The following is a 22,763-nucleotide window of genomic DNA, read 5'->3' as shown; positions in this document are numbered from 1 at the left end:
ATGTAAGATCTATGTCAGAAAACTCCTCTTTTCACTGGATGCTTGACGTGATATTTGTACGTTTTCAGAAATATTTCCCTGAGCCACTGTGTCTTTAAGGAAGGAATTAATTTGGCATCCAACACATTGACTTGTTTTCTTGCACTGAGGCGCTGATCTCTGAACTGCTGGTGAGGAGCCTCCAGGCGCCATGAGCTCACTGCACAACATCTGACTTGTGTTTCGCTGATCAAAACCTATGTGTCATTATGAAAGCACTGCAGATGAAAACACGTTTAGCACTATAAACCATCAAGCCTAGGGAGGTGGAGAGAGATTCAAACGCAGGCAGGCAGATAAATAGTGTTCTATGGTGGTAGTGGAGATCTCACACTGCTCTCAATCGTAATGAGGGAACTTGGAATGCCTTATTTGGAAGCAAATAAATGCTATATGTTTTACTGATTATGGAATACTCGTTCATCACATACACTACCGTTCAAACGTTTGGGGTCACTTAGGAATGTCCTTGTTTTTGAAAGAAAAGCACATGTTTTGTCCATTAAAAGAACATCAAATTGATCAGAAATACAGTGTAGACATTGTTTATGTTGTAAATGACTATTTGTAGCTGGAAACGGCTGATTGATAATGGAATATCTACATAGGCGTACAGAAGCACATTATCAGCAACCATCACTCCTGTGTTCCAATGTGACGTTGTGTTCGCTAATCCAGATGTATCATTTCAAAGGGCCAATTGACCGTCAGAAAACAATTTTGCAATTGTGTTAACACAGCTGAAAACTGTTGTGCTTATTAAAGAAGCAACGAAACTGGCCTTCTGTAGACTAGTTGAGTATCTGGAGCATCAGAATTTGTGGGTTCGATTACAGGCTCAAAATGGCCAGAAACAAAGAACTATCTTCAGAAACTCATTAGTCTATTCTTGTTCTGAGAAATGAAGACTATTCCATGTGAGAAATTGCCAAGAAACTGGAGATCTCGTACAACGCTGTGTACTACTCCCTTCACAGAACAGCGCAAACTGGCCCTAACCAGAATAGAAAGAGGAGTGGGAGGCCCCGGTGCACAACTGAGCAAGAGGACAAGTACATTAGAGTGTCTAGTTTGAGAAACAGATGCCTCACAAGTCCTCAACTGGCAGCTTAATTAAATAGTACCCGCAAAACACCAGTCTCAACGTCAACGGTGAAGAGGAGACTCCGGGATGCTGGCCCAGTTGAGAACTTGTGAGGTGTCTGTTTCTCAAACTAGACACTCTAATGTACTTGTCTTCTTGCTCAGTTGTGCACCGGGGCCTCCCACTCCTCTTTCTATTCTGGTTAGGGGAATAGTACAGATACTTAACTAGTCTGAAGATGGCCAGTTTTATTGCTTCTTTAATCAGAAAACAGTTTTTAGCTGTGCTAACATAATTGCAAAAGGGTTTTCAATGATCAATTAGCCTTTTAAAATTATAAACTTGGATTAGCTAACACAACGTGACATTGGAACACAGGAGTGATGGTTGCTGATAATGGGTTTCTGTACGCCTATGTAGATATTCCATACATCTGCAATTTCCAGCTACAATAGTAATTTACATTAACAATGTCTACACTGTATTTCTGATCAATTTGATGTTATTTTAATGGACAAAACATTTCCTTTTCTTTCAAAAACAAGTGACCCCGACTTTTGAACAGTGGTGTACATTTATTTAAAGATAATGTGAGACATTTTAGGTCAAGTGGTATGACATCAGTATTTTGACTCTCCTTTCATATATTTTGATTATAAGGTCTCACAAAATGTCCATATTTCGCTACAACGTTACATGGAAACAAAGATAGACCCCCCCTGTCCTTTTCACACACTGTTCCAGCCACACTCGCGCGCACACACACACACACACACACACACACACACACACACACACACACACACACACACACACACACACACACACACACACACACACACACACACACACACACACACACACACACACACACAGACAGACAGACAGACAGACAGACAGACAGACAGACAGACAGACAGACAGACAGACAGACAGACAGACAGACAGACAGACAGACAGACAGACAGACAGACAGACAGACAGACAGACAGACAGACAGACAGACAGACAGACAGACAGACAGACAGACAGACAGACAGACAGACAGACAGACAGACAGACACACACATCAAGCTTCAGTGACACCTCTCCTAGCTCACTGCAGACAGTATCCACAGGCTCTGATGCATCTAGTCTGCTCAGTCAGTCAGTTAGCCAGTCAGTCAGTTAGCCAGTCCGTCAGTGCTCTCGTCCCTGTGGCTGAAGATGAATCGGAGGGGGAAATATTGACACGCTCTCTCCATCACACGTCTTCAGATGTGAACCAACAACAACAACCATCAGTGGGAAGAGAGAAACAACAAGGTCCAGCTGAAGGCTCCATGAAACATTGGAGAAGACGTGTGTGAAAGGCTGCCCCCGACGCCTTGCGCTCCCTGACAGAGATGAAAAAAGACGTCAACAGCAGTTTAGCACACGTTCAAGTGAAGGAGGCAATCTGGGGTTGAATATTCACAGTAGAAACCCAAACAGGTGATTTCTCACCCGTCTCTCTGCTGTGGATGGCAAAAAAGGTTTCCAAACCCGGCTTTAAAATATAGATGACTGACATAAATGAGCATTAAAAAATCCCTATTAAACACTGCATGATGCTTATTTAAATTCATACAACCAATAATCCTGCTTGTGTTAATTTCCATGTGCTTAAATCATATAACTATAAAGAACATTATTCCTCTCTTTTGATGATGCAGACACCATTCTAATCAGAATCCTTGGGAAGAATAGAAAATTAAGGAAATATTATGTGGCGTGCTTATTCCATGCAAGGCTGTGAGAAATGTCTGTTATAATCCAGGGATTTGAATAATCAGGTTTTAGATAATGGCCTGGGCTGCGTGTAAATAGAGAGCATCCACTCATCCTCCTAGCGCTGAACTTAATGAACTTTTAATTGATGTGGTTTTGTAAGTCCTTTTGTCATGCAACAGAAACAAGCCACTCTGCTGATGGACCTGCTTTCCCGTCCGGGCTCAGATTGGTTTACAGCTAGCCCTAAGTACCATGTAGTTAGTTTCATGTGTCATATCAAGTCTGCCCAGGCACAGTGACGCCTGCAACTAAAACCTTAAGTGCATCCACTGGCATTATTCACAGCCTTTTCACTTCCGTCTTAAGGAAGGAGGAGAAATTCAATCACTGCCGGCGCAGATGAGACGTTGCTCCAGCTTTTAGCAGCCTCAAAGAGCCCTCACTCACAGACAGGGATCCTGACTGAATCACACCAATATGGTGAAGATATGTTTGTCTGTCATTCATCCTGCTCGGAGTTTCGGGATGTGATGAGAGAAATACCCCTGTGATACCCCTGTGAGCCAGGCCTCTTAGTTCAATGATTTGCTTATTTCAATTAAATGCATCCAATCTGTATCTGACTTAAATTCCCCATCCCTATGCTGCACTCATTTTGTGTGTGAGAGAGAGAGAGATGGAGAGGGAGAGATATGGAGAGAGAGAGAGACATGAAGATAGAGAGATGGAGAGGGAGGGAGAGATGGACAGAAGGAGAGACATGGAGATAGAGAGATGGAGAGGGAGGGAGAGAGACATGGAGATAGAGAGGAGGAGAGAGAGACATGGAGAGAGATGGAGAGGGAGAGAGAGAGACATGGAGAGAGAGATGAAGATGGAGAGAGGGAGAGACATGAAGATGGAGAGGGAGAGACATGGAGAGAGAGACATGAAGATGGAGAGGGAGAGACATGGAGATAGAGAGAAGGAGAGAAATGGAGGAGATAGAGAGAGACATGGAGATGGAGAGAGAGGAGAGAGGAGATGGAGAGGAGAGAGAGAGAGACATGGAGATGGAGATGGAGAGAGACATGGAGATGGAGAGAGAGAGATGGAGATAGAGAGAGGGAGCGAGAGAGAGAGACATGGAGAGAGAAATGGAGAGGGAGACATGAGATGAGACAGGAGATGGAGAGATGAGAGAGACATGGAGATGGAGATGGAGAGAGAGAGAGACATGGAGAGGGAGAGACATGGAGAGGGAGAGACATGGAGAGAGGAGAGACATGAGACATGGAGATGGAGAGAGAGAGACATGGAGATGGAGAGAGAGAGGAGATGGAGAGAGACATGGAGATGGAGAGAGAGAGAGAGACATGGAGAGAGAGAGAGAGAGATGGAGATGGAGAGAGAGAGACATGGAGATGGAGAGAGAGAGACATGGAGATAGAGAGAGAGGGAGAGAGAGAGACATGGAGAGGAGAGAGAGGAGATAGAGAGAGAGGAGAGACATGGAGATGGAGAGGGAGAGACATGGAGATAGAGAGAAGGAGAGAGAGAGAGAGATGGAGAGAGAGAGAGACATGGAGATGGAGAGAGAGAGATGGGAGATGGAGAGAGAGAGACATGGAGATGGAGAGAAGGAGAGAGAGAGAGAGACAGGAGACATGGAGAGGAGAGAGACATGGAGAGGGAGAGAGAGGGAGAGAGAGAGAGAGACATGGAGATGAGAGGAGAGACATGGAGAGAGAGAGAGACATGAGAGATGGAGAGGGAGAGACATGGAGATAGAGAGAAGACATGGAGATAGAGAGATGGAGAGGAGAGAGAGAGAGACATGGAGATGGAGATGGAGAGATGGAGAGAGAGAGATGGAGAGGAGACATGAGAGAGAGATGGAGAGGAGAGAGAGAGACATGGAGATGGAGAGAAGGAGAGGAGATGGAGAGAGACATGGAGATAGAGAGATGGAGAGGGAGCGAGAGGAGAGAGACATGGAGAGGGAGAGACATGGAGAGGGAGAGACATGGAGAGAGAGAGAGACATGAAGATGGAGAGGGAGAGACATGGAGATAGAGAGAAGGAGAGAGAGATGGAGAGGGAGAGAGAGAGACATGGAGATGGAGAGAAGGAGAGAGAGATGGAGAGGGAGAGAGAGAGACATGGAGATGGAGAGAAGGAGAGAGAGATGGAGAGGGAGAGAGAGAGACTTGGAGATGGAGAGAGACATGGAGATAGAGAGAAGGAGAGATAAATGGAGAGGGAGAGAGAGAGACATGGAGATGGAGAGAGAGAGACATGGAGATAGGGAGATGGAGAGAGAGAGACATGGAGAGGGAGAGACATGGAGATAGATGGAGAGGGAGAGAGAGAGACATGGAGATGGAGAGAGAGAGACATGGAGATAGAGAGAAGGAGAGAGAGAGACATGGAGATGGAGAGAGAGAGACATGGAGATAGAGAGAAGGAGAGAGAGAGAGAGACATGGAGATGGAGAGAGAGAGACATGGAGATAGAGAGATGGAGAGGGAGCGAGAGAGAGGGAAATGGAGAGAGAGAGACATGGAGATGGAGAGGGAGAGACATGGAGAGGGAGAGACATGGAGAGGGAGAGACATGGAGATAGAGAGAGATGGAGAGGGAGAGAGAGAGACATGGAGATTGAGAGAGAAAGACATGGAGATAGAGAGATGGAGAGAGAGAGACATGGAGATGGAGAGAGAGAAAATGGAGAGGGAGAGAGAGATGGAGAGGGAGATGGAGAGAGAGAGACATGGAGATAGAAAGAAGGAGAGAGAGATGGAGAGAGAGAGAGACATGGAGATGGAGAGAGAGAGACATGGAGAGGGAGAGAGAGAGAAATGGAGAGGGAGAGAGAGAGACATGGAGATAGAGAGGAGAGAGAGATGGAGATAGAGAGAAGGAGAGAGATGGAGAGGGAGGGAGATGGAGAGAGAGACATGAAGATGGAGAGGGAGTGACATGGAGATAGAGAGAAGGAGAGAGAGAGACATGGAGATAGAGAGATGTGTCAGGATTTGGCCAGGGTTGTTCCGGTTTTTGGTCACTAGATGCCCCCATTGTGCCTTTTGACCTTTTGTTTTCCCTTGATCCCCATTATTATTTACACCTGTGCCTCGTTTCCCCTGATTGTATTTAAACCCTTTGTTTTCCTCTGTTCTTTGCTCTGTGTTTGTATGTTAGCACCCAGCCCTAGTACTCTGAGAACTCTTGTTGATCCCGGTGGACTCTCTTGTGGAATTCTGTTTTTTTGTTCTTGTTTGTTTGTTTTTTTGAGTATCTTTTGAGGCTTTTTTGTGCTTTACCTTCCACCTTGTGGATTTACCTTTTTTGTCTTGGAGGATTACCTTTGTTCTTGTAGGATTCCTTTTGAGGTTGTGGAGTTACATGTTTTCCTGAAGAACTTCACTTTTTACTTCATTAAATACACCGTCTCAAGTACTGCTGTGTCTGCCTCATCTTCTGGGTTCTGCCGACTATTCGTGGCTCAGTTGGTTAAGTGACTGTTTCTCACTCCGGAGATCCGGGTTCGTAACCGGGTCCTGACAGAAACACAGAGCCATAAATGAACCCAGAGGCAGCCAGTTCCCAGGACCTTGTTGCCATGCTGTCCCACCACCAGGAGACTGCCCAACGCCACGAAGCCGCCCTGGTTCAGCAAGAGGCCTTAATGGCTAGACATTCTCATCTTCTGTCGGAGATGCTGACTTCCATAAAGCAGATATCTGATCGACTTACCCCGGCAACAGTTCCCGTCCCAGTACCTCAGATTCACGTACCCATGGCAGTTAACCCTCTGGCTGAACCTCGTCTTCCACCTCCCCAACGGTTCTCAGGTGATCCAAGTGCTTGTAAAGGGTTTCTCACCCAATGTTCTCTCTCCTTCGAGCTGCAACCCTCGTCGTTCCCCACCGACCGGTCTAAGATCGCATATATCATCACCCTGCTGTCGGAAAAAGCCCTGGCCTGGGCTACTGCTGTGTGGGATGCCCATAGTTCCTGCTGTGCCAGCTACTCTGCCTTTGCTGAGGAATTCAAACGAGTGTTTCAAGGCCCACGCAGTGGTCCTGACTCAGCCAAACAGCTCCTGACTCTCCACCAAGATCGGCGCAGCGTGACAGACTATGCCATCCAGTTCCGCACGGTGGCAGCAGCGAGTGGCTGGAACAACGAGGCGCTCACGGTGTGCTTTCTGAAAGGCCTTTCCGACACTATCCAAGATGAACTGGCCACTCGGGAACCACCGGACAATCTCAAGTCCCTGATCAAGTTGGCCTCACGCATTGACCAGCGTCTGAGAGAGAGAGAGAACTCAACCGTAGACCTCTAGCCCCTATCAGTCCCAGCTCCGAGTCCCCACCTTTATCCTCGCTGGCTCCACCGGAACCCATGCAGATTGGACGCATCTCCCAGGTTGAGAGAGACCGCCGGATGAGGGAGCGACGCTGTCTATATTGCGGCAAACCGGGCCATTTCCGTTCCACGTGTCCCGGGCTCCAGGGAAACGCTCTGTCCCGTACAGACCGGGGGGAACTGTAACGGGAAACATAACCTCCTCCCATCCGTCCAACTCCCGTCTGCTCATTCCAGTCACCCTTTCCTGGGACAACCACAAGCTTCACCTTCAAGACTTGGTAGACTCTGGAGCCGCAGGTAACTTCATGGATGGTGTCTGGGCGAAGGAGAATGGCGTTCCCTCTGAACCTCTAAGTGACCCCATGAGGGTTACTACATTGGATGGAAGCCCTTTGGGATCTGGACTTGTCACTCATGTCACTACCTCCTTGCGACTTTCAGTTTCACAACACCAGGAATTGATGAACTTTCATTTGATCTCCTGTTCCGAGTTCCCTCTCGTCCTTGGATACCCCTGGCTTCACAGCCATAACCCTCACATCGACTGGTCTGTGGGCACTATCAAGCAGTGGGGTCCTACGTGCCAAGCTACTTGTATTTTCCCGAATTCCCCAAGTTCTACTCCCGAGTCTTTAGAATCCATCGACCTGACCCGAGTTCCCGAGTGTTACCATGACCTCAAACTGGTATTTAGCAAACAGAGGGCCACTATGCTACCACCCCATAGACCTTATGATTGCCCCATCGAACTGTTTCCGGGCACTTGCCCTCCTAGGGGTCGGATCTTTTCCCTATCTCCACCCGAACGAGCTGCTATGGATACCTACATCAAGGACGCTCTGGAAGCAGGCCTCATGCGTCCATCCACCTCCCCGGCGGGAGCAGGGTTTTTCTTTGTGGCCAAGAAAGACGGTGGATTACGTCCTTGCATCGACTACCAGGGACTCAATGCCATAACCGTCCGTAACCGTTACCCGCTACCCCTTATGGCCATAGCCTTCGAGCTGCTCCAGGAAGCAGTTGTTTTCACTAAGCTTGACCTGCAGAACGCATACCATCTTGTGCGGATCAGACCTGGTGACGAGTGGAAGACCGCTTTCAACACGCCTACTGGTCACTATGAATACTTGGTGATGCCCTTCGGCCTGACCAACACCCCAGCGGTGTTCCAAGCGCTCATAAACGATGTGCTTAGGGATATGCTTAACATATTTGTGTTCGTTTACTTGGATGACATCCTCATCTTTTCGAGCTCTCTTCAAGAACACACTAAGCATGTCAGACAAGTACTCAAATGCCTCCTAGACAGCCATCTGTACGTTAAGCCGGAAAAATGTGAATTCCATTCATCCCGAGTACAATTCCTGGGATTTGTAGTGGAACCCAGTCGAGTCCAAATGGACCCCAGGAAGGTAGGGGCGGTAGCGGATTGGCCCACCCCCAAATCCGTTAAGGAAGTTCAGCGTTTCCTGTGCTTCACTAACTTTTACCGCAAGTTCATCAAGAACTTCAGCTTGGTGGCAGCCCCTCTCTCAGCTTTAACCAAGGGTGGCAATGCAAGGTTTTTGTGGGGAAGAGAAGCTGAGACGACCTTCCAAGGACTCAAGCAGCGCGTCCTCTCTGCTCCCATCCTGATACTACCGACTACGGATGAACCGTTTGTGGTGGAGGTAGACGACTCAGAGGTTGGTGTTGGAGCTGTCCTGTCTCAGAGGGGTGAAGACAAGAAGCTTCATCCGTGCGCTTTCTTCTCACACCGGCTTACCCCGGCTGAGAGGAACTACGATGTGGGGGATCGTGATCTCCTAGCGGTTAAGATGGCATTGAAGGAATGGAGACACTGGCTCGAGGGGGCTTCTCACCCATTTCAAGTGCTTACGGACCACAAAAATCTGGAGTATATCCAGCAGGCGAAGCGGTTGAACTCTAGACAAGCTAGATGGTCTCTTTTCTTCAATCGATTCCAGTTTATCCTCACCTATCGGCCCGGGTCGAACAATCTCAAACCGGATGCCCTGTCCCGAGTCTACGCTCCTGCCATTCGAGATGACACGGACATGCCTGTCCTTCCTGCTGCTAAGATCGTGGCTCCGATCTCGTGGCAAGTTGAGGATACCGTGAGACGAGCTCAAGCTATTGAACCGGACCCGAAAGGAGGTCCTGCCAATCGGTTGTTTGTCCCCAAGGCAGTGAGGACTCAGGTCCTTCTGTGGGGGCACTCCTCTCGCCTCACCTGTCACCCGGGCGTAGGTCGCACCTTGGAGTTCATCCAGCGTAAGTTCTGGTGGCCTACCATAAGAGAAGACGTTGCCACTTTCGTCAATGCCTGCCCCGTGTGCTGCCAGGGCAAATCTTCTCACCTCCGCCCGCAAGGACTCCTTCACCCTTTACCTGTTCCCCACAGACCCTGGTCCCATATCTCGTTGGACTTTATTACTGGCCTTCCTCCATCCCATGGCAATACTACTATCCTAGTCATTATCGACAGGTTTTCAAAGGCGACCAGGTTCGTCCCTCTGACTAAGTTACCTTCTGCCAAGGAAACGGCTGAGTTGGTAATTAATCATGTTGTTCCGAGTCTTCGGCATTCCTCAAGATATGGTTTCTGACAGAGGTCCCCAGTTCGCCTCTAGGTTTTGGAAGGCCTTCTGCCAACTCATGGGGGCTTCTGCCAGTCTATCTTCAGGGTACCATCCGGAGGCCAACGGCCAAACTGAGAGGATGAATCAAGAGCTGGAAACCACCCTCCGATGTATGACTCGTAACAACCCGTCCACATGGTCGTCCTTCATTGTTTGGGCCGAATACGCGCACAACACCTTGCGCTCCTTCTCCACTGGTATGTCCCCGCACGAGTGTCAGTTTGGCTATGCCCCTCCATTGTTCCCGGACCAGGAGGCAGAAGTCAGAGTGTCTTCAGCCTTGAAGTTCGTCAGACACTGTCGGCTTATGTGGAGGAAGACCCGTCTTAATCTTATGCGTTCCTCACAGAGGTACCAACAACAAGCTAACAGACGTCGCCGTCCCGGGCCTACCCTGCGCCCCGGCCAGAGAGTCTGGCTCTCCACAAGAGACTTACCACTACGGGTGGAGTCTCGCAAGCTGTCCCAAAAATACATCGGTCCCTTTAAGGTTTCCAGGAGAGTTAACCCAGTTTCTTATCGCCTACACTTACCCAGATCCCTTAAGATTAATCCCACGTTTCACATTTCCTTATTAAAACCTGTTGTTTTTTCTCCCCTTGTCCCGGCAGACAGACCTCCCCCTCCGCCTCATGTCATTGGAGGCCAGCCGGCTTATACCGTCCATCGGATACTGGATTACCGCCGGGTGCAGCGGTCCTGACAGTATCTGGTGGACTGGGAAGGCTACGGTCCCGAGGAGCGCTCCTGGGTTCCTGCCAAAGACATACTGGATCCTGACCTCATTCGTCATTTCAGGGCCCTCCACCCTGAGATAGCTGGTAGGAACGTCAGCAGCTGTTCCTAGGGGGGGGGGTTCTGTCAGGATTTGGCCAGGGTTGTTCCGGTTTTTGGTCACTAGATGCCCCATTGTGCCTTTTGACCTTTTGTTTTCCCTTGATCCCCATTATTATTTGCACCTGTGCCTCGTTTCCCCTGATTGTATTTAAACCCTTTGTTTTCCTCTGTTCTTTGCTCTGTGTTTGTATGTTAGCACCCAGCCCTAGTACTCTGAGAACTCTTGTTGATCCCGGTGGACTCTCTTGTGGAATTCTGTTTTTTTGTTCTTGTTTGTTTGTTTTTTGAGTATCTTTTGAGGCTTTTTTGTGCTTTACCTTCCACCTTGTGGATTTACCTTTTTTGTCTTGGAGGATTACCTTTGTTCTTGTAGGATTCCTTTTGAGGTTGTGGAGTTACATGTTTTCCAGAAGAACTTCACTTTTTACTTCATTAAATACACCGTCTCAAGTACTGCTGTGTCTGCCTCATCTTCTGGGTTCTGCCGACTATTCGTGGCTCAGTTGGTTAAGTGACTGTTTCTCACTCCGGCGACCCGGGTTCGTAACCGGGTCCTGACAAGATGGAGAGGCAGAGAGAGAGACATGGAGATGGAGAGAGAGACATGGAGATGGAGAGAGAGAGAGACATGGAGATGGAGAGAGAGAGATGGAGAAAAAGTACCGGTACACATCCATCTCTCTCTATCTCCATGTCTCTCTCTCTCCATATATCTCTCTGTGCACTCTTAGAAAACAGGGTTCTTCCAAAAGGTTTATTTTGCTGTCCCCATAGGAGAACCCTTTTTGGTTCCAGGTATACTGTAACTATTTTTGGTTCCAGGTAAACCTTTTGGGTTACCTGCAGAGTGGCAAAATAGTTTTACCTGGAACCAAAAAGGGTTCTCTTATGGGGACAGCAAAAGAAACCTTATTTTTCTAAGAGTGTAGAGAGAGGGATATGGAGATAGAGAGAGACATGGAGAGAGATACGGAGAGAGAGAGAGAGAGAGAGATGGAGATAGAAAGCTAGGGAGAGCTGGAGAGAGGGAGAGAGAGCATTCTTCTCACATAGCATTTGTCCCACTTACTTCCCAGCAACCATCAGTAACCACAGCTCAGGGACTTCAGCTCAGCAATCTGTTAAGGAGATAAATCATCTGATTTGGCACGACACGCCCCTTTCTTGCCTTTAATTTGTTTTACACACGTAAAATTATAATTAAATAATTACGGGGTAAACCCTTGATTGGCGGGGGGTCTCGAGAGCCCTAGGGAGGCCACAGAAGAGCAGGCAGTCATCGATACCCACTCTGAGAGATGATAGACCATGTTGTGACTGGCTTTCCAGACAGGCCATGTCCAGACTCTGACCCAGCTTGGTAGAAACATCAATCCTCTCTCTGTTGGCTACCAATAATCACACTGAGTGCCCTAGTGTACTTTATAGTCCCTAGGATCATGCCTTGTTGATGATATAAGTCACCGTCCTCAAAAACAGACAGATTGTGTGCTGTGGTTGTCTTTTTGCCGGCATTATGGTATGCCTATGTGTTGTTGGTGTGTACGGATAAACAACACCTGGAAGATTTGGCCATGTTCCGTCTAGGTAGAGAAGCTTTTTGTTCCTATTCTATACAGGATGCAGATGGCATGGTTTCCCTCATTGCTGTTACAAGATCATTAGAGTTATCTTCCCCCAGGCAGCCTGACAATAATAGCATCCTGACAGACCTGCCCAGGGTGCGAGTCACATTTAACTCCACCACAGGATCTGAGAGAGAGAGAGCTGAGGAGAGGTTTTTTCTCTCCTAGTGCTGAATGAGAATGAGGTCACAATAGGGAGACCCCCCCCCCCCCCCAGAATCCCAGGCACTTCTCCTATTGCACTAATGTAGCTGATTTGGTGTAAATTCTGTCATTTACCACTGTTTAGTCATCTGCTGTTTAAAGGGTCTTCCTGCTCCTTCAGAGTTCTGTGCTCACTGACTCCCAGCACACACTCCACAATTCAATATCTTATTAATACACAATTAACCAACAGGGCTACTCGGAAATCATTTTAAAAAGCATCTCTTTAACTATAAAATTAGCGCAACATTCACCAGTCCACACATTGTCTTGTTAAAAAGTCATTATAATATTTATTCTACCATCTATTTATTAGCTGTATCAAAACAGAGGTCTTAATGCATATGCATAATTCATATATATTTTTTATATTTCAGATTTTTTGAATGTTAAACACATTCATGAATGCTTCACTGCTCCCTAATTGCAATGCAATTATCACATGTTATGAACAATGTGAACTCTTAAGCAAGTAATTATAACACAAGAAAACCTGTGACGACCCTCTTGAGGTAAAGCTTTGCTACTTTATTTTGAATGCATTGCAGATGGATGCGTTAGGAATGGTTCAATTTTGCGAGGGATTTTTAACGGTCATCCTAAGGAGAGCAAAATACACACAGAGCATCTCCATATGAATCGGTGAGGATTTGGGTCTAATGAATCTTCCCTTGCCCTCTCCCTTCTCAGCCTCCTGCAGAACGGGCCAGTATGTAAGCTGCAGTGGTGTGCTAGACTACAGGGCCACTAGAAACACAGGTGGTAGTGATACAGGACAGTCCCCCAGGCTCTTGTAGCTGAGACTTGTGTGGCTTGTACAGTGCCTGTCTCCATATGGTAGACTGTCTCGTTCTCTACATGCACATGCCTCTGCATCCTACTGTTTCGACTTGCAACGCTATATGTAAGTTGTTGTATAGTTTGTTTATCTGGACGTCCCTGGTATTTACAGCTGATGTTGTGAAGCCGCTCCTCCGACGTGCGCGTTTGGCCCCTGCTGACGTCGGTTGGTCCGTCCGTTGACCGGTAAATAAATTGCTAGCAGACGGGAGGGAGTGTTTGGTGTTTACTCTTTGTGCTTGACGGGAGGCTGGCAGATGGATTTGGGGGCTTCCTGTTGTCTGTTCCTCCAGGTGGGTTCTGGGAAAGGGTTCAGCAGTAAGGTCTTAGGGAACCCCTGGCTGCCTGGATCAAAGTGGGCAGCTACTGGGATCACTGACAGTAAATAATGACATATTGATTGCTTTTAGTCCCTCTCACAAGGACTGCCCCTACAAGGACCACCCCCTCCAGCCAGAGAGGAAGCAGAGATCACAAAGCTACACTGATTTCACACTGCCCGCAGTTCAAAGGTCAACTCAAAGGAAGGCTTTTGTGTTGAGACAACACAAGGGGAATTCTCATCAAACCCATCAACATCCTCAATTTTAAGTGGTGTACTTCTGTAACATGCCAATGAAACATTGTTCGCACTGACACTGTTAATAAGTAGGAATTAATGTTTGTGTTTATCTCTTTGTCTGTCTCTTACAGATCCACGCTAGACGACTACCAACACTCTCACCACAGTCACCCGCTTTATGGGCATGGGGTTTGCAAGTGGCCTGGATGCGAGGCGGTGTTTGAGGACTTCCAGTCATTCCTGAAGTAAGTTTCATAGCTTTTATGCTGCATCTCACTGTTCTGTTTTCTTCGTCCGTCAGACATTCCAGTATCTTGTCTATGTTCCCCCTCTGCTTGGCCCTCTTCTTGGGCCGATTAAGGCTATGTTTCCCCTGGGGCTTAGTGACACTACAGGTGTAACGGGTTATTTGTGTGTGTGTGTGTGTGTGTGTGTGTCTGTGTGTGTGTGTGTGTGTGTGTGTGTGTGTGTGTGTGTGTGTGTGTGTGTGTGTGTGTGTGTGTGTGTGTGTGTGTGTGTGTGTGTGTGTGTGTGTGTGTGTGTGTGTGTGTGTGTGTGTGTGTGTGTGTGTGTGTGTGTGTGTGTGTGTGTGTGTGTGTGTGTGTGTGTGTGTGGAGATGCTAGGTGTGTTGTTGTTCCTCTATGATAGTGATGGGGTGTGGTCTCCACTGGGCCCTGCAGGGGCCTCTAATTCCTGTGATAAGTGCAGTCCCCATGGTGATTCTGGCCATTTTTCCCAAACAAGCAACGGGAGAATGTTTATCTGTGGTAGCCAACACTCAGGGAGCTCCGCATGTTTGTCCTTGTCACTGGACAGGGATTTGTGCTTTTGCTTTCCTCACTCAGCTCTTTCTGTCTTTCCCTGGCTTTCTTTCTCTCTCGTTCTGTTTGCTGTTCTCTTCTTCTCTCCTGCTGTCTTTCTCTTGCTCTGAATCTCTTTTTGTCTCTCAACTGCCTAACTAGCTGTATGTCTATTTCATCCCTTACTAACAGCACCAGAAGTAACTTATTTTCACGTCTTGTACTCAGTCAGATTCAATAGTTCTACTCATCAAAAATCTCAAGCAATACCATGCCCACTGGACCCTCTCAAACAGTCTCAGGGTTTTGGCTTCTTCTCCTAATTCATATCCACTTTGAACTGGGCCTTCGTTGTACTGTATCATCCCCTGTATAGGCCTAACCCTGGTTTACTAAGTAACCTTGTGTGCAGTGTTCTATGGGTAATCCAACACATAACACCACCATGGCTACAGAGACAGACGATGAAAACATCTGTGCTGTGGCAGCAGATCAATGGGTGTCTGTTTCCCCGGATTAGTAGCACTTTAAACAATATATGACACAATCCCATTATCCTGGGCCTAGCAGTCACAGCACACAGAGGTCCCTCACAAACACACAGGAGATCGGTGGAAGCTTTACGGTCACTTACAGTTCTGCTGTTCCTACTCTGTGTTTAACTTCTCATTTCATCATATGCAACCAGCCACTTCGAGAGAAGGTGGTTTTAAAAAGTGCCCTAAAATGTTTGCAGCACCACAAAACACGTTTGAAATCATTTTTGATGATAATAATATGAGAGCTACCTTGGATTTCAGTTTACAGAGAGAAATCACAGAAAGTTTGAGTCGTTTAAAAAAAACGTTGTTTATAACACATTTCACCAAGTTGTTCAATACCAATTAGAAAAACAGATCTCTTTTTTCTCCCTCAACATTTCAGTTTTGTGAGGGTCCCCTTCAATCAATCACTATGCATTGTATTCTGACATTGCCTCACCCTTTGTTTATAGAAGGGAGAGTAATTACAATCTGTGCACCAGGTAAAGCTACCTTAGAAAAATAGTATCTAAGTCACTCTGCTATGTTTTTACAACTGTGGTTATCATGGCAACATCTTGTTTATTTTAGTTGCTTGCCCAAACTGCTTGGAACATGTTAAGAAAACATTGGAAGATTCACCACAAAGCTGCCTTTGTTTAACAGCGGGCAAGAGAATGAGCCGCTCACCAAGGTGTTACGTCTCAAACCCTTAACCACTTCCACATGAAACCCAGAGGTGGATGTTTACTCCACGTCTCCAAGAGAATCACAAATACAAACAAACAATAAATCAGGCATATGCTAATAACACCTTAATAAAATATTATTGGGGTGGATATATATGGTGGAAGTGAACCGGAGGAGACAGTAGAGACAGTGTGTATAAGAGACAGCAGAACACTGAGTATTGGAGAGTCGGAAAGGTGAGGAGGACTCTAACGTCACCCAGATTTCAGCTCGGCATGCCAGCAGTAACAACTAACACAGGACTGAAGTGTGTGTATTTATTATGCATTTTAAAGACAACATACCTACATGCACTATATTGATAAATAAAAAGGGTCAAATCATATTCCTGTTTTCAATCCAGTGCTGTGTGGGGTGGGGTCGAGTCACAGCAGATATTGGTGAGGGTCAAGAACCCCTCTTCAGTGACCATTCAAAGGTCACAGCTAGTGAAACACTGCACTGCCCTCTAGTGCTGCACCCTCTGCCTCTCTCTGGCACTCATAAAACTAACTGTCTCATACCGCAACACTCTCTGACAATTGCTTAAGAAATAATAGGCTATTTGGCGGATATTACTTCTTTTGTAGAAAATGTTATTTTTCATATTTCTCAACACGTGTCCTAAAAATAGTTTCTTAAAAATCATAGAAAAATATTATTGAATATTTCATATTTAAAAAATTAGGTTTTAACTGATGTGCCAATAGTTTTTATAAAAAACTATGAAAATAGACATTCTAATTTACACAATGGTCAACTATATGGACATACAAAAATCTCTGAAACTGGAAACACTTAATACCCTCGCTAGCTTTAAGCACCAACTGTCAGAGCAGCTCACAAATTACTGCACCTGTACATAACCCATCTATAATTTAGCCCAAACAAATACCTCTTTCCCAACTGTATTTATTTTATGTATTTATTTTGCTCCTTTGCACCCCATTATTTTTATTTCTACTTTGCACATTCTTCCATTGCAAAACTACCATTCCAGTGTTTTACTTGCTATATTGTATTTACTTTGCCACCATGGCCTTTTTTGCCTTTACCTCCCTTCTCACCTCATTTGCTCACATTGTATATAGACTTGTTTATACTGTATTATTGACTGTATGTTTGTTTTACTCCATGTGTAACTCTGTGTCGTTGTATCTGTCAAACTGCTTTGCTTTATCTTGGCCAGGTCGCAATTGTAAATGAGAACTTGTTCTCAACTTGCCTACCTGGTTAAATAAAGGTGAAATAAAATAAAATAAATCCATAAAAATGTGGCATCAGGCTGGTCCAAAGTAGCGGGTCCAGTATATCTAATTAAAACCAATAAAAAAGGAAAGCTGCCTAAATGATATGTAAAAAGCTGACTTTAAGGAATATCTATTTAACTTGTTTTATTGTGTCAATTTACATTAGGGGCTGTCATCCTGCCAGAAAGCTTTTTAAAATCTGTTTAATTAAAAATATAGAAAGTGACACATGCCAACATTCATAGTCTCTCTCGATGGCAATTCCCTGTTTCCTCAGCTAGCTCCCTGTATCCCCAGCTATCTCCCTGTGTCCCCAACTAGCTCCCTGTATCCCCAACTAGCTCCCTGTATCCTCAACTAGCTCCCTGTATCCTCAACTAGCTCCCTGTATCCCCAGCTAGCTCCCTGTATCCCCAGCTAGCTCCCTGTATCCCCAGCTAGCTCCCTGTGTCCCCAACTAGCTCCCTGTATCCCCAACTAGCTCCCTGTATCCCCAACTAGCTCCCTGTATCCCCAGCAGGCACGCTGTATCCCCAGCCAGCTCCCTGTATGCCCAACCAGCTCCCTGTATCCCCAACTAGCTCCCTGTATCCCCAACTAGCTCCCTGTATCCTCAACTAGCTCCCTGTATCTCCAGCAGGCACGCTGTATCGCCAGCCAGCTCCCTGTATCCCCAGCCAGCTCCCTGTATCCCCAGCTAGCTCCCTATATACCCAGCTAGCACCCTGTATCCCCAAATAGCTCCTTATATCCCCAGCTAGCTCCCTATATCCCCAGCTAGCTCCCTGTATCCCCAGCTAGCTCCCTGTATCCCCAACTAGCTCCCTGTATCCCCAGCTAGCTCCCTGTATCCCCAACTAGCTCCATGCATCCCCAGCTAGCTCCTTATATCCCCAGCTAGATCCCTGTATCCCCAGCCAGCTCCCTGTAACCCCAGCCAGCTCCCTGTATCCCCAGCCAACTCCCTGTATCCCCAGCCAACTCCCTGTAACCCCAGCCAGCTCCCTGTATCCCCAGCCAACTCCCTGTATCCAGATGCTCTTCGCATGGCTGCATTAGGAGCCATTTGAATATTTCATTTCCTATTAATTATGCACTGTGGCTCTCCATGTCATTAGAATAAAAAAAGGTAATGTATAACAAAGGATGAAAAGAAGCAAGGTGCATGGTTTCTGTGAACAGAGAAATTCTAAAGCTCATCACGTAGGGCACCCTTTATTGAAGATGTGGTCTATGCCGTTTAAATTGAAGTTGAAATGTCTTTACTTACTCCTTTTTTTCTTTCAAATTTTAGTTAGACGTTCTGAAATGTTTACCAGTTTCAATTCCCAACCTACTTAATTAAATGGCCTTTTATTTAATTAAGATAAATGTAAAGCTGAGAGTGGACAGAATTGATTTCAGCAGCTATGATTTCAGCAGTTATCATCTACACTTTCCTTAGCCTTTTCTCATTTCTGTCTTTTTGTCAAAATAATACAATTGCAATACTGAGTGTATATATATATATATATATATATATATATATATATATATATATATATATATATATACAGTAATTCAGTAATTACAGTAATTCATATATATATATATAAAACACGGCCATCTGAAAAGCAGTATATTTTTCCATAAAGAGTTTAATTCCCCACTGTTGAAAATAGCCCACTAGAAGCGAAACCTTCACATCCAAGCAGAATGCCATCCATTTTCTCCTCCTTCACATGTCTCTGTTTTGTGTGTGTCCGTGTGTTTTTTAATGCACAAACGTGTTGTCTGTATGTTAAGCAATCAGCCCACAACAAAACTGCCAGGGAGGCCTTTAGATTTATTGAGCCATCATATCAGTCCGGCCTGTCACTGCTTCTGCAGCCGGTCAGGTCTGGCTACATTTGATTTGCAGTAAATGACAGAAAAAGTGCATTTGAGAAGACAGGCACGTCGCACACCATTCCTTCCTCCACCGGCGCTACTGTAAGCGCATAGAGGCATGCCTAGTGACAGTGACCTATATGGTCACCGAAGATGTGATATAATTTATGATATATATAATATATTGGATCCATTAGCGAGCATAATGAAGTAGTGAAATGAAAGGGTATTTGTGAAATCAGTTCAAACATCCTGCTCGGATTATGATTAAATGATTAATGAAATGCCCCTGCGTAAGCATTTTCAAACAGTAATTCATGCAGAGGCTGATAAAAATCCTCCAATCATATTTCCTTCACTTGTGAACCTTATCTCTACCATTTTATATAAATCACGGAAAAAACCCTGTCTGCTGCTGGGCAAGCTACTTATTTAGATTAGTTATAAACGTGCAGAAAAAGAGAACATCTTTGCAGAATAAAATAATCATGCATAATTATATTCATAATGCAAGTTTTTGACAGATTCCATATATCTTCTTCTTGTTGTCCTTTACCATTCCTTCTGGCTTCATTTGAGATCTCTAAATCTTGATGACATAATTAACCGAAAAATACACCAAAATAAGGAGAATGTGCCGACCAGAGAAGGATGGTGCCATCTTTAAAGAGAAAGGGTGCACCCTGAAGCACTGCATAATTTACTAAATGAAACCAACCTGAAATTCTTAAGTCATTTTTCTTATCTATGAAGTTAAGTTTGAGCAGATATGGCCACCTCATGAAATATGGATTCCATTCTTCTTTGCTTAAAGGATTATTCCTTTTCAGGTTATGCATATATTGTTATACAAATCCTGGTAATATTTGGGTAGTTTTATACTTCTAGATCTGCACAGTCTTTACCCATTATTATATGTGCGTGTGTACACCAGACATTCCTACGTTATTTCCACAGTACCCGTACAGAGGAATTACTAGATCACGTAATCACATAAAGCATGATAGGATTTGTGTCAAATTGTATAAAAGGCTGCAGTTAAACCATGTGAACAGACACTGAGCTGAGAATCTTTGTTTTCTCTTTTCTCTCAGGCATCTCAACAATGAGCACGCCCTGGACGACAGGAGCACAGCCCAGTGTCGGGTACAAATGCAGGTTGTACAGCAGCTGGAACTGCAGGTATTGTTTCCAGTTTTGTTTTCGCCCAAAATATTTGTGGCTCCTTTCCTGACACTTCCTCTGTCTACTGCCCCCTCCTTGTCTCGCAGAAATGAACCATGGGTCACACATGGAGGGGGGTGGAAGAATGAAATGATTTTGTACATTTGTGAGTAACCAGTCATTAAAAATGTGTTATGTATGCATGACAGCCAGGCAAAGATATATGAAGGGCCCCGGGGCTAAGTAGAGAAGATAATTACATTTGGAATTTTACTGGGTTTTATAGATATTTATTACTTTTAACTGTTTGGCACCAACAATAAAACACTTATTGAAATGCTCAGGCAGCAGCCAACGATGGGCTGTCGACTGGGTTTATTGGAATAGGAAGATGCAAAATTTCGCACAAATAACGGCGATCAGGGATATTAATGTAGTCATCAGTATGAGTGGCCTGATAGGCACTTCTTCCCTAAGACGGACCCTGGAAATATGCAATCAGTATGTACATTAAGTATAATGTACATTAAGTATGCACTTATGGAAAAATGGATGGGACACTGTTGGCCCATTAGTGTGTGTTGGTAAAGGTCTGTGGAGAGGTGGGTTTGAACTAACTGGTCACTATACCTGGTCACTATAAAACCGTCCCTTCTAGGCTGGAGTCTGTGGAAGGTTTGCATATGTTTTATTACAACTGAAAGGTAGACATAACAAACCATGCCATTAACAAACTTATTTTTGTCTTTTTTTTTTGTTGCTAAGCAGGCTTTGGAATCAATGGCATGTTTATGTCTAGCATATGTGCTGTATACAGTAGACTTAAGGTACAAAGTTTCATGATTAACAGAATTGTAACCTTGAACGATGAGGTTACAAGTTCAGTTTCTTCAGCATTGCACCACACTACCGTCATACTCATTATTTCCACTCTGGTTGTGTGTCATTGAGAGCGATTCAAAGAGTGAGAATTTATCAGACATGTCCTCCTCCTAACACAGCATATCTCTATAATCTGACCTGGCAGCTACTGTAAAACAGAGAGAACAGTTTAGGACATGCAGGCAGATCCAGAGTTTGTTATTTGCAATGGGACACAAGGTATACAGATATTCTATGGTAATTTGAACAGATTCTCACTGCAGGTATATAATCCTGCAGCAACATGAAATGTGAACTATTATATGGATTCTAATTAATCAACATTTTTGTAGGCGTTGATACATTTTTCATAATGGAAAATTCTCTGCGACAACAGAGTGATCAAAGTAAGACAAAACATTTGTAGTTTGACCTTGAAGAAGAGACATGGCACGGTAGACTCGTGCATGATGACTAAAGTATCAAAATGCACAAAGGTTTATCGTCACATCAGCCTAGCATATTATAAAACTACTTCCTACTGGATATTTGACAAACAGGGAGAAAGAACATCATATTTTGGATTGTACTACAGAGAATTCGATTTTTGTTCGTAAAGGATTTCATTTTTTCCCTTCTCGTTACAGCTAGCGAAAGACAAAGAGCGTCTGCAAGCCATGATGACGCATCTCCACGTCAAATCCACGGAGCCCAAACCCACCCCACAGCCAGTGAGTAGCAGCTCTGTCATGTGCCTGTTTTCCTTCATTATTCTTCTCTCATTTGTCTAATTGTCTCACAAATATTTATTCATTTATATCCTCATCTCTGTTAACGTCTCAGGGATATGTGGAACGGTAGCGTCCCACCTCGCCAACAGCCAGTGAAATTGCAGGGCACCAAATTCAAAACGACAGAAATCTCATAATTAAAATTCCTCAAACATACAAGTATTTTACACCATTTTAAAAATAAACTTGTTGTAAATCCAGCCACAGTGTCCGATTTCAAAAAGGCTTTACGACGAAAGCACATCAAATTATTATGTTAGGTCAGTACCTAGTCACAGAAAAACACAGCCATTTTTCCAGCCATAGAGAGGAGTAACAAAAGGCAGAAAGAGATAAAATTAATCACTAACCTTTGATGATCTTCATCAGATGACACTCATAGAACTTAATGTTACACAATACATGTATGTTTTGTTCGATAAAGTTCATATTTATATCCAAAAATCTCAGTTTACATTGGCGCGTTACATTCAGTAACGTTTTGCTTCAAAAACATCCAGTGATTTTTGCAGAGAGCCACATCAATTTACAGAAATACTCATTTTAAATGGTGATGAAAATACATCTGTTATGCATGGAACTTTAGATAAACTTCTCCTTAATGCAACCCCTGTGTCAGATTTCAAAAAAGCTTTACAGAAAAAGCACACCATGCAATAATCTGAGTACAGCGCTCAGACAACAAAACAAGCCATACAGATACCGGCCATGTTGTGGAGTCAACAGAAGTCAGAAATAGCATTATAAATATTCACTTACCTTTGGTGATCTTTATCAGAATGCACTCCCACAATAAATGTTTGATTTGTTTGATAAAGTCCATCATTTATGTCCAA

The 22,763-nt window shown here is 44.9% G+C and overlaps 1 protein-coding gene across 9 annotated transcripts in view; it reads left to right on the top strand.

The window, feature by feature from the left end:
- LOC124003597 (forkhead box protein P1-B-like) overlaps positions 1-22,763 on the top strand; it is a 247,620-nt gene that overhangs the window by 200,011 nt on the left and 24,846 nt on the right. For all 9 annotated transcript variants that reach the window (XM_046311984.1, XM_046311980.1, XM_046311979.1 and 6 more), the window contains 3 exons: positions 14,073-14,186; positions 20,206-20,293; positions 21,784-21,867. In XM_046311984.1, the coding sequence (XP_046167940.1) occupies positions 14,073-14,186; positions 20,206-20,293; positions 21,784-21,867 (286 nt within the window). The remainder of the gene's footprint in view (positions 1-14,072; positions 14,187-20,205; positions 20,294-21,783; positions 21,868-22,763) is intronic.

This window comes from Oncorhynchus gorbuscha, linkage group LG18, assembly GCF_021184085.1.
Source record: "Oncorhynchus gorbuscha isolate QuinsamMale2020 ecotype Even-year linkage group LG18, OgorEven_v1.0, whole genome shotgun sequence".
Classification (NCBI taxonomy): domain Eukaryota; kingdom Metazoa; phylum Chordata; class Actinopteri; order Salmoniformes; family Salmonidae; genus Oncorhynchus; species Oncorhynchus gorbuscha.
The sequence above is the reverse complement of the archived record's forward strand: the minus strand, read 5'-3'. Positions and strand labels throughout refer to the sequence as shown.